The following is a 16085-nucleotide window of genomic DNA, read 5'->3' as shown; positions in this document are numbered from 1 at the left end:
TGTGAATGCCATTCACTGACTACCGCTCACCGTTCAGCATCATAGTGCCCTCCAAGCTCATCACTAAGCTAAGGACCCTGGGACTGAACACCTCCCTCAGAAACTGTTTCAAGTTTTAATGTCGTGCACAAGTACAGTGAAATGTCTTCCTGACGGGCCGCCCCCAGGTGGCCAGGGTAGGCAACAGCACACTTAGTCCACCCTCCTGTACTGCCTGTTCACCCACAACTGCGTGGCCGCGCACAACTCCAAAACCATTATTAAGTTTGCCACCGACATGACAGTGGTGGGCCTGATTACAGACGACGATGGTGGACCACACACACACCGACACAGTCGTGAAGAGAGCACAAACATCACATCTTCTCCCCCTCAGGAGGCTGAAAAGATTTGGCATGGGCCCTCAGATCCTCAAAAAGTTCTACAGCTGCACCATCGAGAGCATCTTTGACTGGCTTCATCACCGCTTGTTATGGCAACTGCTTGGCATCTGATCACAAGGCGCTAGCTGCGCTACAGAGGATAGCGCGTACAGCCCAGTGCATCACTAGGGGCTGAGCTCCCTGCCATCCAGGACCTCAATACCAGGCGGTGTCAGAGGAAGGCCCTATAGAGGGTAATGCGTACAGCCCAGTGCATCACTGGGGGCTGAGCTCCCTGCCATCCAGGACCTCAATACCAGGCGGTGTCAGAGGAAGGCCCTATAGAGGGTAATGCGTACAGCCCAGTGCATCACTGGGGGCTGAGCTCCCTGCCATCCAGGACCTCAATACCAGGCGGTGTCAGAGGAAGGCCCTATAGAGGGTAATGCGTACAGCCCAGTGCATCACTGGGGGCTGAGCTCCCTGCCATCCAGGACCTCAATACCAGGCGGTGTCAGAGGAAGGCCCTACAGAGGATAGCGCGTACAGCCCAGTGCATCACTGGGGGCTGAGCTCCCTGCCATCCAGGACCTCAATACCAGGCGGTGTCAGAGGAAGGCCCTATAGAGGATAGCGCGTACAGCCCAGTGCATCACTGGGGGCTGAGCTCCCTGCCATCCAGGACCTCAATACCAGGCGGTGTCAGAGGAAGGCCTGTGAATAATGACATTTTATTTTTTGTTGTTTATTGTTTTATTCACACCATCATTTATTTTGAAAGTTTACACACACATACTCGTATGTTGAAAGCTGTTGTGTAGACTGTATTTAAAGAAATACACAAATGCATGTTATTGGAATTACTTTGTTGAGTCTGGAAAACTTAGAAAAGTTCTCTCTACAAGCCAATATGTATCCCATGTACAGGCTATTACAGGATATGTATGGCACAGTCCCCCCTCCAAAACGACACATATTTGAGACCCAACTGAGTATTTTCCACCCCACTTTAGCTGGGAATGGTAGAAAAGTTCTCTGCAGCCCAATATTCCCAACATACCAGTGTCAAGTGTTTTTTCATTGTTGGTTAAAAATGTTTTTTTTAAACCATATTTGGTATTTGTTTTCATAAATTACTAATTGCCTTTCCTTGCAGGCCATTGATTAAAATGTAATATATTTTGAACAAGTTATCCACATTGCAATATTTTGAAATGTGTGGTTTTATTTTGAAGGTTTTCTCATGACCATATGAGCGTGACGTCATTCGTTGTGCTGCTGGCAGAATTACTGGTCAGCTGCACGAGCAAGACAGCAGCGCTGCCAGACCCGTGAACTGCGTAAAGGAGCCGGTCTTTGGCTCTACACAAATGGAGAACTAAGAATAATTGGGTACCGGGAGATGTTCGATGTCAGAATATATTTTGTGAAATCTAGAATGCGCTTAAAACGCATTGGAAACTGAACATTGTGTAGCCTACGAACACGGACAGTCTCTTCATGAGCTCCAGCTTCACTCCATTTATTTGGATTCTCTTTCGCAGTTCCACGTATTGAGATGGTCTATTTTTGTGATGGCGAGAGGTCTGTTTCCACGGGCCTGGATAAAGAAATCATTCTTTTTCCAGGTAAAACAGTGCTATTCTAACGCGTTTTACACATTTTATATTGACAGAGCTTTGCAGTCAATAAGATTGACACCGTATGGTTACTGTCATTGATTGTTGTAACTAGTGTATGCATTTTGTCGTGCAGACTCTTACAATTCTGACGGGACTAAAATGTTCATTTAATTGTAGCCTACACCAGCAGTTCATGGAGGTAGAAAACATTTGGCTGCGATGCATATTCTTGCATGCTGAAATTGTTGACGCTACAATGAGATGCGTCAATTTGGTTTGGAAAAATAGTCTCCCTAAGAACTAGCAGAAATAAATTAGGCCTATTATTATGTTATGGGACTAGGGCATTATGCTACACTTTATTACATATAGCTTAATACACTCTTATTGAATGTACTCAAATTAATTTGGGCTACCACCTTTGTCCTTGCCTGAGGCCACCAGTGGAATATGTGATTCTGCAGCTGCAACAGTTTGTTTATCCAGTGCCGCGGCAGGAATGATCTGCTGTGCTGGATAATAAGGCTGAACCAAGAATGATCTGCTGGCACTGGGGGGCACTGCTGCTGCAATTCCCATATACCAGGGATCATCAACAAAACTGAACAAAAATACAAACGCAACATGCAACAGTTTAAAAGAGTTCGCTGAGTTACAGTTCATAGAAGGAAATCAGTCAATTGAAATACATTCATTAGGCCCTAATCTATCGATTTCACATGACTGGGAATAAAGTAATGCATCTGTTGGTTACAGATACCTTAGAAAATAGGTAAGGGCGTGAATCAGAAAACTAGTCCGTATCTGGTGTGACCACCATTTGCCTCGTGCAGCGCGACACATCTCCTTCACATAGAGTTGATCAGGCTGTTGATTGTGGCCTGGGGAATGTTGTCCCACTCTTGAATGGCTGTGCGAAGTTGCTGGATATTGGCGTGAACTGGAACACGCTGTCGTACGCGTCGATCCATAGCATCCCAAACATCCTCAATGGGTGTCATGTCTAGTGAGTATGCAGGCCATGGAAGAACTGGGACATTTTCAGCTTCCAGGAATTGTGTACAGATCCTTGCGACATGGGGCATTATATCATGCTAAAACATGAGGTGATGGCGTTGGATGAATGGCATGGTAATGGACCTCAGGATCTCTTCACGGTATCTCTGTGCATTGAAATTGCCATCGGTACAATTAAATTGTGTTTGTTGTCCGTAGCTTATGCCTGCCAATACCATCACCCCACCGTCACCTTGGGGCAAACCGCTGACCCTCACAACGCCATACACGTGGTCTGCGGTTGTGAGGCCAGTTTGACATACTGCTAAATTCTCTAAAAAAACGTGGCAGAGAAATTAACATTAAATTCTTTGGCAACAGCTCTGGGGGACATTCCTACAGTCAAGCATGCCAATTGCACACACCCTTAACACTTGAGACATCTGTGGTGTTGTGACAAAACTGCACATTTTAGAGTGACCTTTTATTGTCCCCAGCACAAGGTTAACCTGTGTAATGATCATGCTGTTAATCAGCTTCTTGATATGCCACACCTGTCAGGTGGATAGATTTATCCTGGCAAAGGAGAAATTCTCACTAACAGGGGATGTAAACAAATTTGTGGAACATTTTGAGAGAAATTCGCTTTTTGTGCGTATGGAACATTTATGGGATCTTTTATTTCAGTTTACATTTTTGTTTGTGTAGATTCAGCCTTTTCCTTACGCAGATGGTCGGGGAGCCGGAACGTAGAAGCCAAAATGGATATAATATCTGTCTAAAACTTAGTAATTTCAAACCTTGCTTACAATTGTATACTGTCACGTCTCTCTATTATGCGTGGGAATACTTGTACAGATTTCCAAAATTAAAATCACTTGGAGCTGATTACCTGGTGTTTTTAGTCTTTTATGTCCAACAGTGAATTTTTTAAAATATATGTATGTATGGGGGAACCTAGCCCTATACCATAAGAGGCTTAGTGGGAAGAGGGAGAGACGGACCATATGCAATAATGCACGGAACACGCGCTGTGAGTAGGTCTGTCTGTTTTGGGTTGGATAGAATGTAAAAAATTATATTTCGCTTGGATGTGACTCTGGCCAGTGATGTACAGCCTATTACTATGGTTCCCAATCCATCACTATGGTAATGTTGACATTGCTCTCAATGTCTGACATGCTTGCTTTGCTTATTATTATTATAATTTGTTTTAATTTAACCTCTATTTAACTAGGCAAGTCAGTTAAGAACAAATTCTTATTTACAATGACTACCCGCCAAACCCGGACGACGCTGTGCCAATTGTGCGCCGCCCTATGAGACTCCCAATCACAGCCGGTTGTGATACAGCCTGGATTTGAACCAGGGTGTCTGGAGTGACGCTTCTAGCACTGAGACTGCCTTAGACTGCTGCGCCACCTGGGAGCCCAATGTTTTTGTTAAATATGTAATAGACTTATATAATATGTAACTTATTCAAACCACAGAATACATTTTAGATGACTTTCTTTTGCAGTATGTTGAGGGCATTCAATAGCACATGATTGTATTTAGGGCTTGGAATTGCCAGGGACCTCATGATACGATATTATAACCATACTTATGTGCTGATAGGATATGTATTGCAATTCTCACGATTCTATATGTGTTGCGATTCAGTACTGTGATTTTATGGCGATTCAATGTTCCAAACATATTGCTCACCATATGACTACTACAAAGAGACGAGAGAGCCTGAGAAAACAAGTTTTGATTAGTCATGGAAATAAAAGTTCTGAAAAAAATTGGCTCCCTTTTAAAAAAAAAAAAAAGGAAATGGAGAACTAGCTAAGAAGGGAATATACTGGCATTTGGTGCAAACATACAGGCAACTAGTGCAAAAATAATATTCCAATAATGTCAAAACGATATGATATATTGTCAAAATAATATCCCAATATGTAACTGTTTTGATTCCCCCCATCTCTAACCGTATTCTGTTCCCATGTTTTGCTGTATTCAGTGGTGTGAAATAATCTGAACATTGCAGATAGAACTAGAACAAGTAGAGCAGACATGATTAGAACTAGAACAAGTAGAGCAGATATGATTAAATCGCTCCATATGATTTTGTTTGTTCTTTCTGACAGGCAGTCCTATCTGTTTTACACAACATTTCAATCCGAATGTTCTCTAACATTACATCCTCCTGAAGAGACGATGCTGTAAGAACAATACTTTACTGCTCACTGTAGAATGAGGCCTGGCTTGTGACTCGACCAACAGTCCTACCTCTGGAGGCCCCTCTCTCTCTAACCCCTTTAAGCCATTATTATTATTATTATTATTATTATAACTCCCTCATGGTTCAAGCTTATTCTTCTCATCCCAAAACAACACCACTCTAAGCTCCAGGCTTGATCATAGAGTCCTGATTAGAAACACTTTAGTCAGAGAAAATCAAAGGTGATTTGTTCCTTTCCCCTCACAAGTATCTTATTGGTCACAGCTTACCTCTGACATACTCTGATTCTGTTTTAATATCCACACATAGTATGATGGGCAGGGCAGTCGATCTCTGATTAGGCATGCATTCTATTATAGGGAGTATGCTAGTGTGGACATTGGAACGTAAGCATCTGACTGCACACCGGCCGGGCCGTTCGTTATCTTGTCATGTGATATGAGGCCTGTGACAGCCTATAGCCTCGGTCTGTAACTCAATTGATTTAGAACCATGTCTGGAGTCTGGTTACGTTAAGATCAAACCAACACTTAACCCCAGAACTCTTGTTTATTCTCAACGGGTCATTGTTGGACCACTGTGGTTGAGATCGATAGCTTGATTATGTGAACCCCACTGTCACCGTGGAAACTACAGTACCGCTGGCTGTCTGTTGTTGGTCACATGACGGTGTTGATTAGGAAGCGCTAATTAGTATACCGCCATTGACCAGGCTGGCCTCATTTTTGACTCTCACGGCACAATAGGGGTTTGTTCTCTCTCTCTCTCCATTTGTTTGTAGATGCATGTGAATGTGTACCGTTAAAAGTCCAGAATCCTAACTGAATACCTCACCTCATGCCATTAATGAAAAAGCCGCCATTTCAGATAGTGAAAATCGAACGCTTTACTGACAACTGCACTTTAGAATTAGATGGGAGTGATGTTGTACTGTGTAGGGCGGGGGGACTCGGCACACTATTTTACAACACGATGTGGTAGATTGAACATGGTGGTTAAACATTGTGCACTTAATGCTCTACTCATTGATGCATTGGTGCATGCTTATGCATTTTGAAAGGGAAGGCGAAGAATACAGTAGCCAACTAACCCAGTTTGCTCTGTTTGACCCCTGTAGGCTCGCATCTCCTTTGTGCGGGTGAAATACCTGTTCCTCACCTGGCTGACGGTGTTTGTCGGGGGCTGGGTGATCTATGTCCAGTATTCCAACTACACCGAGCTGTGCAGAGGACATGAGTGCAAGAACGCCATAGTGAGTACGGACACATCGGTCATATCCATGATCCACTTCGTTTTTGTTGTTGTTGTCTTTTACATATTTTGTTGTATTTATTGATAGACAGGAGGAGTGTTTTGAACAGGCAGTGGAGCCAGATTGGTATAACAACACTGTGTGTGTGTGTGTTTTGTGGGGGGGGGGGGCGCGGGGGGGGCGCGCGCGCGCGCGCATCTCATAGCATCTCACAGCATCGTCACAAGTGGTCCGCCCTCTATAGATCTCACTTTGTAAAATCTGGTGTACTGTTGTAGAGTAAAGGTAATGGAGAGAGAGACTAACACCGACACATGTCCACTGCTCCCCCAGTGTGACAAATACAGGAGAGGCATCATTGACGGCTCGGCCTGCAGCAGCCTTTGTGACAAAGACACCCTCTACCTGGGCAGGTGCCTCTCCACCAGCCCCAACAACCAGGTGTGGTAACAGACCGTGCACCCTACCTCTGAGCTGTTGTCTTGGTCTGTACCAAGTACAGGTCCAGGATCAGTAAAAACCAACCTTAGATCAGTGCATCCTCCTAGGACCCGGGCCTACAGCCCTAATGTTGACTCAAGAAGGCGCTTCAGCAAGTTCCTGTATGTGGCCAATGGTTTTATTGTAGGGCGTGGTGTCTTCAGTAGAAGTTCACTACAGTATTTCCATGCACCGTCAGTTCAGGATAATAATCCAGTACCATCAGTTCTTCTTATCGACTGTAGGTGTATAAATAATGTAATGCCACTCTCTGGTTGTCCCTCTTGCCTGGGGCTCTCAGGTGTACACAGGTGGCTGGGGTGACGTGGACGGGGTGATCCGCTGCCAGGTGGGGGAGGTGCTGCACTATGAGCTCGGAGAGGAGCCGGAGCCCCGGAGAGAGGCTGCAGTCTTCGACAAACCCACCCGCGGAACGTCTGTGGAGAAGTTCCGAGAGATGGTCTTCAATCACCTCAAGGTCTTGGAACTATTGCCGCTTTTGACTTCAGCAGATGCTGTCGCAAATAATCAGCATACCGTTTTGACATGAGTTTTTGTCTCCATCGAAGTCCTTTGATGCTCTGGTTATTTATTGCACCAACATTTTTACCAGAAATCTGCATAGTTTATTATTATATTATATATATATTATAGTTTATAGAGGATACCAGCTAAACCTCTATGTCCTTCCTCCCACTTTCTCTCCCATCTCCAGTCAAAACTGGGCGAGCAAGCAAATCTGGCCAGCCTGGTGACCCAAATACTCAGCGTCGCCGACGGCAACAAGGACGGCCACGTCTCGCTCCCAGAGGCCCGTTCGGCCTGGGCTCTTCTCCAGTTGGACGAGGTGCTGCTGGGCCTGCTCCTCCAGGAACGGGGCCACACCCCTCGTCTGATGGGCTTCTGTGGAGACCTGTACGTGACCGAGAGGGTACCCTATGGCCCCCTTTACGGTGTCAGCCTCCCCTGGCCCCTGGAGGCCTGGGTCCCCAGTGGGGCCCGACGCAGCATGGACCAGTGGTTCACCCCCTCGTGGCCCCGCAAAGCCAAGATCTCCATGGGTCTCCTGGAGCTGGTGGAGGACATCTTCCACGGCAACTACGGCAGCTTCCTCATGTGCGACCTGAGCGCCGGCCACTTCGGCTACACGGACCGCCACGACCTCCGCCTCACCGACCCGCGGGCCATCGTCTCTGAGGACACGTTCAGGCGAACCATGCGCGCGCTGCACTGCGAGAAGGATGACGACTGCTTGTTTGGGGCGGACTGCCGGACGTCGTGCGACGTGGCTCAGAAACGATGCAGGGAGGAGGTGACCCAGCCCAACCTGGCCAAGGCGTGCAGGGCTCTGAGGGACTACCTCCTGAGGGGAACACCGTCGGAGCTGAGGGAGGAGCTAGAGAGGCAGCTGTATGCCTGCATGGCCCTCAGGGGCTCAGCGGGCCAGATGGACATGGAACACTCGCTCATCCTGAACAACCTCAAAGCTCTGCTGTGGAGACAGATCTCTCATACTAAAGACTCATGATGTAATTGACAAGTCTGCTACTGGCACATTGGCTCGGTCAGAGGAGCCTTTGGGGAAAGTATTTCTAAAAACTCAACCACTTTGGTGGATTGTTCATTCAAGACGTACTATATTGTTTTATCTACCACCTGTTTTCATGCTGCATAGCAGTTGTTTTGGCAGTGTAACTGCATTCGAGCTGTCAAATCCACAAGCGGCTCCTGGCATACCTATCTGAAAGGAAATTGATGTTGAACTACCCTTTGGAAAGCTTTTTTCACAACTTTGTTTTGTAGTAAAACAGAGGAAGAAAAGTGTTTCCAGTGACATCGGTGAGCGTCGTGTAATTTTAAGTAGACATTGCCTACTAATTGGTTGTCATTGGAAATCTTCCTAAGTAACAAATGTGCCATTTTCACATTTTGATGTTGGCGTGGTGCTGGATAAATATTTTTTCCTTTTAAATTAAAACACTCATTTCAGATGTAGTCTACACCTCGATTATACGGATGAATGATTTAATTTGAGCGTAATTTCTATAGCCTACTCTTTCTCGTTCTGAACTACTAACGCGAGTGGCTTCTTGACAATCGAAAGCAGCCGCCCACCGATTTGACAGCTCCACCTCAGACACCATCAAAAAAACATTAGCTATGCAGGTGTCTGCTATCGCTGGTTAAAGCTTGATCCGATTTAATTAATCTAGGCATGGGTCGTTGGACTACCACAATTCATATTCAGGATGCTGGGAAACTGTAGAAATATTTGCTGTTTATGAAGGAGCTCATGGAACATTTTAAAGCGATAGTATGAACTACACTTGCACATTACATGAAGACAATGTGACCAATATGAGGAAAGGGTATATGGCTTTGTCCCAATAATCTCTCCTGCCATGTTTTGAAATGACCAGTATGACCAGTTTGTCCATACCTTGACTGATCCTTTGCTTTTAGATTCATGGGAAGTAGTGGAACGAGTGTATACTTCAGGAGGTAAGATACTGGGACACACCCCATGGAGTCATCCACTTTGCTGGACGTTTCACCACCCTTTCTCACTTGATTTTGTATTGGGCATAGAGCAGTGCTGCATCAAAACTGGACTAATGTCTCTTCTACACCCTCTGATAAATGCCAGTTTGCATACCATGTACATTTCTCAAACATCTGTAATTTTCCACTATGTAGCATCCTAGTGCCATATTCTGTACAAGCTAGAGATCATGCTGAAAACACCAGACTTATCTTCCACTAAAGGAGGTAGTGTACATGAACTACATTTGACTTGCTGTTTTCTACGTCCTTAAGCTCAAACTGTACATCTCTTAAAATGGAAACCCAGCAGCTGTGACCTTCAGTTGAGGGATTAATTGCAATGTAGATGTATGTTTACCTTGAAGTTTGAACCAGCATGATTTTGCACAATAAAAAACACATACCACTCACCATTGTGGTCTCAGTCACGTTGAAAGTGGATTATCCTGACCGTCTGTGCATATTTTCATACTCACTGCACAGACTAAAAAAGGTTTGTAAAGGATGTTAAAAATGGAATGTGTGGGAGAACCTGCTAAATCAACTCATTCAATCACACCAGAATTTCCCTCAAATATAAAAACTGCAGTATACAGGAAGCCATTCTCACAAACTGCCAGGACGGTGCTTCCGCAGGGAGCAAAGTGACGGTGAAACAAAGTCATTTGCAATACATTTATTAAGCCAGTGGTCCGTCTAACCATCCGCCGCCTCTGCTTCCTGTGCTCGTAGAAAGCTGGCCTTTTTCTGGGCAACGCGGTCCTTTCTCTGTGCCAACGAGAGTTTGGCGCGATTCCACCTGTGACAAAAAAAAAAAAAAATATCCCCATTAACCATCAGCACAGCGAATGAGATTAAAGGCCGATAGCTCAATGTTGACGCTACCAGTGGAACTACAATATACAGTCGCTTCTCTCAGCCCCGTCTTGAAAGGACAATGGACATCAGCTGTTGCAAATGAAGGACCAACTACATTTTGCTCAGCATACTTCGTATCATCATAAAGAAGCACTACCCCCAATGCACAATATGCAAATGTTCCCAAGTGTAAAGCCAGAAACTGTGTACCAAACCCACCTCTTCTTCTTGACGTCTTTTTTGGGTTTCTTTTCGTGGACTGGGTTCTCTCTAATGGAGGCGTGTGCTTTCTTGTACATCTGCTCTACCTGAAAGAACACATTGTTCAGGCGGCGGTAAGGTAAACAGTAAAGGACCAGGGTCCACAGAAAACCAACAAACAGCCCTTCAGCATTATCTGGTCATTCATCTTGCTTCTCTCAGCCCCGTCTTGAAAGAACAAAAAAAAAAATCAGCCGTCGCAAATGAAGGACCAACCACAATTTGCTCAGAGATCTTGGAATCATCAAGAAGCAGCGAATTTAAATAAGAGTTGCCAAACCAACTGATACTCTCCCATTACAGGATGTGGAGTACAGGCTTTTCCGTCACTAATGTCTGATTCAGTGGGCTGTGTAAAACGGCCTTACTGTGTCTGGCGTGACGCCGTTCTTTATGAAGCGGGAGAACTGTTTCTTGTAGGCGTCTTCGTCCTCCTCCATCAGGTAGCTCATGTAGTCCGACACGTTCATGCCCATGATGTGTTTGCGATGCATCTCTGCGTTGAACTCTTTGCTCTCCATGTCATAGCCTGGGAAACGTTTTGTGCTGAGGAGCGAGAAGTACCACACCGATTACTTTGGTTGATTTAGTGTACAGTGACTTTGAATACCGGTAGTCATAAAAAAAACATTTTCCATAATCACATTTTAAAATAACAAAGTCTTATTGCAGAATTGATAGTCTAGTTTTGGGTAAACATTTTCCCGATGAAGTGCAAGAGAAGAGACGTGGACACATTTTGTATCTCCCGACAGGATCCGCTGTGAGGTGTTCAGCCTTCACTACAGGTTTATGAGAGAACTATAATACTTTACCCCTCTGTGTTGGTCATATAGAACATTTCAAGTCCTAGATGGGCAAAAAAGGGGGATCCATATTCAGCTTCAACCTGCACTCAACTAACCTGTGAGGAATTGAGAGGCCACCTTTAGTGCTCAGCTTCAACCTGCACTAACCTGTGAGGAATTGAGAGGCCACCATCGACAGCACCCTTTAGTGTTCAGCTTCAACCTGCACTAACCTGTGAGGAATTGAGAGGCCACCATCGACGTTTAGTGTTCAGCTTCAACCTGCACTAACCTGTGAGGAATTGAGAGGCCACCATCGACGGCACCCTTTAGTGTTCAGCTTCAACCTGCACTAACCTGTGAGGAATTGAGAGGCCACCGTCGACAGCACCCTTTAGCGCTCCGAACACTGCCCCACGTCCTTGAACTCATCTCCCGTCACCTCCACCTGGCCCTCATACACCTGGTCCAGACCAAACTTGTTCAGCAGCTGAGGAGCGAGAGAGAACGATGTTTCATTAGAGAAATGCAAATGTATATCTTCAAATAGTAGCTTGCTATACTGAAATTAATTGCATTCAATGATAGACGGGAGGCCACACGACTGTAAAAGCAGGTAAAGAATATCCCCATACCAGCGTCACAGGTTTCCGCAAAAAAAAAAAAAAGTATTCGAGAAAATGATACACTTCAGAAAACTGTACACACAGATCGGTCTTCCCTTTTCAGCATAATGATACTGGTACAGGATGCAGTGGTAGGTTTTAATTTTAAAAATCAATTAATTTGCCAGGGCAGATGAATGGCTACACAGACGCCAACAATACCCTGACAAACAACTTCACTCAGGATGAAGTGATTCCAGTTTTATTACAGTGACGTCAACCAGCTTCCTCATGAAAACACGAGAACATTTTTGCGTAAGTGTGCACGCTTGCGTATGTGTATCTATGGGATTGCCAAGGGTGTGTGAATGCAGCTATGCATTCCTCTATGTGTATGAGCGTGAGGCGTGTGTATGCATACAGTATGTGTGTGTCCCTTACCCTGCGAGCCAGCAGTAGGCCTGTGCAGTAGGCTGCAGCATAGTTTGTCAGTCCCACTGTGATGCCGTACTTTGGCAGTTCATGGGAGTAGGCGGCACTGACAATCTGGTCACCCTCAATCTTGGCATAAGCAATCTGAAACAGAGAGAAGTGGTGATGGTCTGGATGTGGTAAAGAAAATATTTACCAAGATTCTTAGAGCTGGGCAGGGACAAAAGCCTGCACAATGCACTCACCTGACAGCAGATATCTCTGTTGGAGAACCTCACGATCATCCTGTACTTGGGAGTGTTGTACTTGTTCTTGTCTTGTATGACCAGGCGCTTACGGGCAAAGTAGTCAGTCTTCCCCTCTGTCAAAGACAATCACACCAAACACACAACTGGCTAGTATGCCAGAATCAGACAATCACTTGACTGTTTATCTTCAGCACTTCTAGTAGTTCATTCATGTCGCTTCTCTCAGCCCCGTCTTGAAAGAACAAAAAAACATCAGCTGTCGTAAATGAAGGACCAACTACAATTTGCTCAGAGATCTTGGAATCATCATCAAGAAGCAGCGAATTTATCACATTCGGACAACTGGTTAGTACACCAGCATTCGTCATAAAAATAAACACATGTTTATTCTCCATTCTATTCAGTCGGTGGCTGCATTCCAAACACTTAACAGACACACCCTCTCCCCTCCGGGCAAGTGAATTTTAAATGGACCACCCTTGCCCGGAAATTTGTCGCCCGAAGTGTACATAATTGTACACTTGCAAACTACATTAAAAACTAGGACTGAGGGGCTTACATTGCAAACTTCCCTTGCTTGGCTAATAATTTGTACCAAAGACAAATAGGGTGTGTCTTTTGAGTTTGAATCGCAGCCAGAAGTTGGCTGATATGATACATAAAAGGGTGCGTGAATGTGCATTACATATCAAGACAAATGTACCTCGCCTTCTCCTGAACTTCACCTGGTATCTCTTGAAGTAGGCCTTACTTTTAACCACTTTCACAAAGCCCTGTAGAGAGAAAAGAGGTGAGACAGCTGCCATTGCAGACTTCTGGTGAATGGTTCAGGCGTGTCAGCTAACATGCAATACACATTTCTGCAGTCTGGGCCCCAAATAAAGTGCATAAGCACAATGAATATAATGTAGGCCAAACCCCACCGAGGAGAATATGCCGAGCTCACAGAAACCAATTAATGCCCCCCTTTCCTGGTTGCCACTACTCCTGCTCAACGAAAAATGTAATCCGTCTCATCACAATTTATGTCACTCCAAAATGACTGAAGTAGGGTGGCGTTTTACCCCAAGATGGTCTACAATTGACCCGTTATATATTTAGCGCCACTCTCCGGTATGAAGTCACCGCAAATTGCAACGCATAATGTACTTAACATGCTGTCGCTAAGACTTCCGTGTTTAAAAATGGTACAGCTCGCGTGGATATTAGAAACGGAAAACGGGATCCCCACCTTAACACATGTCATTAAAACTGCGATAGTAACGAATAGTTAGTTGTGCATTGACTGCTTGTACGAATACACGTTTCCCTCCCTATTGCACTCATAATTTGAATGAGTCTTCAGATTAATATTTCTCTGAGAACACAACATGCCCACTAGGTAAAAATATAGACTATTCTACTATGGGGTCGTCTTGTCTTTCTATTCATTATTACAAGTTTTCCCTGCAGAGGAAAACTACATGTGGACTGTTGTAGCATCTTCAAAGTGCATCTCGGCAGAAACTTTTTTTCTTGTTCCATTTCTTTTTTGGTTGAGGGCAAAAGTAAACTAGCACGACTGTATGCATTACTTTAGTGATTTCAGTACAAAATCAGGCAGAAAACAACGCGAAGGCAAAAGTTTAATTATTTTAGTCCTGTTTACCGTGGAGGCTGACGGAATTCACCGCCAGGCTTAAACAATGATATCTGGTTTGCCGTCTACCTCGTACCATCTAAACACAGCATTTAGGCTGACATCGACAAAAAAAAAACAGGTTTTTGTGCAATTGGAAATGTTGGAGGTAGGCCTTTGAGCGCCATATCGCCACGCTGGAACCTCGCCTGCAGTAAACATACAGCAGACCCGCGAAAGTATGCTGCACAAATCCACCCTCATCCATTTCCAAAGAAACGTCTATCCGACATGACAATGCATATTACATGTACACGCGGAACATGTTTAGGATTGTCAACATATTATGACAAAATTACTGACCATTTTTGAAAAATGTCCAACTTCACAGTTGAAAGTCTTCCCAAGTAGCTGCAGAGTTGGTCAAAAATGCTGACGTCGCAAACAGGATACCGCTTTCTATGAATAGAAACGGTAAAGCACGCCACCTACTGGATGGGAGGAAAATTGTATGAATATTATTTTATTCGTCGTCGTCTCGGGAAATCCCAGACTTTAGTGCATTCCAAACACTTTAAAAGAAACACCATATACCCTCGATCCTCAAATTATGTGGACACATCTGATGAGTTTTACATGGCGTCTGACGTGTATGCAGGGCGAGGGAGGAAGGAATGGGTTTTAAATGGACCGCCCTTGCCCGAAAATTCGTCACTCGATCATCCCGCCCTGATGTGATAATAGTAAAAATGGTGGAGTTTATTTCTGCATTTCCCGGTGCACCAGGTGCGTAAAACCTTCGCTTAAGGGCCAAGGGAACGGTCTGAAATTAGCAAACTCAGCTCAACCGGGGTACCGGGTCATGCAAAACGAATCCCACCAATATCAAAATCAACCCGATTCAGCCTGTCTCAATCGGAGGGGATTTACTTCGCCCAAAATCTGTCCGCGGGAGATAAACCCATTTTGTATGGCGTTCTATGAGTGTCGAATTACGTGAGGCTTATTTGATCGAATACACGTTTCTTAATGCTTAGGCTGTTACAAATGTACTTATATAGGTGGATGATGCACGGGGCATTCCTGCAACTTTTAGAAAAACAACTTAATTGTGCCTGTTGTTCACACGTTTATCTGCCCTCTTATTGGCGAGAGTGGTCCCACCTGCTCTCTCCTGCCTTCAATCATTGAGAACATGTATTTCCATTAGAGCAGACACTTGGCTATCTTGACAATATAATATATATTCTTTGTCTAAACGCAGCTTGTATAATAGGGAAACTGAACATTGTTCATGTGGGAGGCAACCTGTCTGCCTGGGGACTAGGGAGACTACGAGCCTCGGCCCCCAGATAAAAGCCTGGGCAGAGGGTAGAATATTACAGTCTCTGATGTCTCTCCTACCTGTGCAAGCAAGGTTGCAAAATGTGAGTCATTTGCAAGAATAACCTATTTTGGTCTCTCAATTATTAACTTCACCATAATGAAGGCAAAGCCACAATACACACAACACAGGAAATACAACAACACCCTTTTAAACTACAGTCAAAGCAAATTCACAGTAAGCAAAGCATCCTTGTACTTCTACATGAACATTTCAAACAGTGTCTGGTGAAACCAGCTCTTTATTTGTGTACCCTCGCACCAGATGGCGCTGCAGTGGATAGCAGCCATTTTACGGGCTCCTGACCAGTTCTGCTATTTTGTGTTTTTTTTTATGCTGATCGTAACGTTTAAAAAAAAAGAAATTCATAATGTCTCCATTGTGTCATTGTAAATAAGATTGTGTTCT

At 44.6% G+C, this 16085-nt stretch overlaps 2 protein-coding genes and 1 non-coding gene across 3 annotated transcripts; 1 reads left to right on the top strand and 2 right to left on the bottom strand.

Moving 5' to 3' along the window:
- The first annotated feature begins 1630 nt into the window (after positions 1–1630).
- dipk1aa (divergent protein kinase domain 1Aa) lies at positions 1631–9045 on the top strand. The gene is made up of 5 exons (XM_035800541.2): positions 1631–1990; positions 6325–6459; positions 6793–6900; positions 7241–7417; positions 7655–9045. Exons 1-5 carry the CDS (start codon positions 1937–1939, stop codon positions 8465–8467), a joined length of 1287 nt encoding a protein of 428 aa, XP_035656434.1. The 5' UTR covers positions 1631–1936; the 3' UTR covers positions 8468–9045.
- A 1099-nt stretch (positions 9046–10144) lies between these two features.
- rpl5a (ribosomal protein L5a) lies at positions 10145–15040 on the bottom strand. The gene is given in 10 exon segments (XM_052477279.1): positions 10145–10282; positions 10561–10649; positions 10971–11148; positions 11748–11802; positions 11805–11880; positions 12437–12571; positions 12673–12788; positions 13379–13448; positions 14657–14784; positions 14888–15040. Coding segments are annotated over 9 exon segments (825 nt in total). The 5' UTR covers positions 14660–14784; positions 14888–15040; the 3' UTR covers positions 10145–10179.
- Positions 11340–11463, bottom strand: LOC118402578 (small nucleolar RNA SNORA26). Its single transcript, XR_004829503.1, has one exon. It is a non-coding gene; the product is annotated as a small nucleolar RNA SNORA26 (small nucleolar RNA).
- Positions 15041–16085: the final 1045 nt, after the last annotated feature.

This window comes from Oncorhynchus keta, chromosome 23 (assembly GCF_023373465.1).
Source record: "Oncorhynchus keta strain PuntledgeMale-10-30-2019 chromosome 23, Oket_V2, whole genome shotgun sequence".
NCBI classification, from domain to species: Eukaryota; Metazoa; Chordata; class Actinopteri; order Salmoniformes; family Salmonidae; genus Oncorhynchus; species Oncorhynchus keta.
The sequence above is the reverse complement of the archived record's forward strand: the minus strand, read 5'-3'. Positions and strand labels throughout refer to the sequence as shown.

Coding starts and splice junctions, on each gene's coding strand:
- dipk1aa (XM_035800541.2), top strand. CDS start 1,937: ATGGCGAGAGGTCTGTTTCCACGGGCCTGGATAAAGAAATCATTCTTT. Junction 1,991..6,324: donor AGAAATCATTCTTTTTCCAG/GTAAAACAGTGC, acceptor TGACCCCTGTAG/GCTCGCATCTCCTTTGTGCG. Junction 7,418..7,654: donor TGGTCTTCAATCACCTCAAG/GTCTTGGAACTA, acceptor TCCCATCTCCAG/TCAAAACTGGGCGAGCAAGC.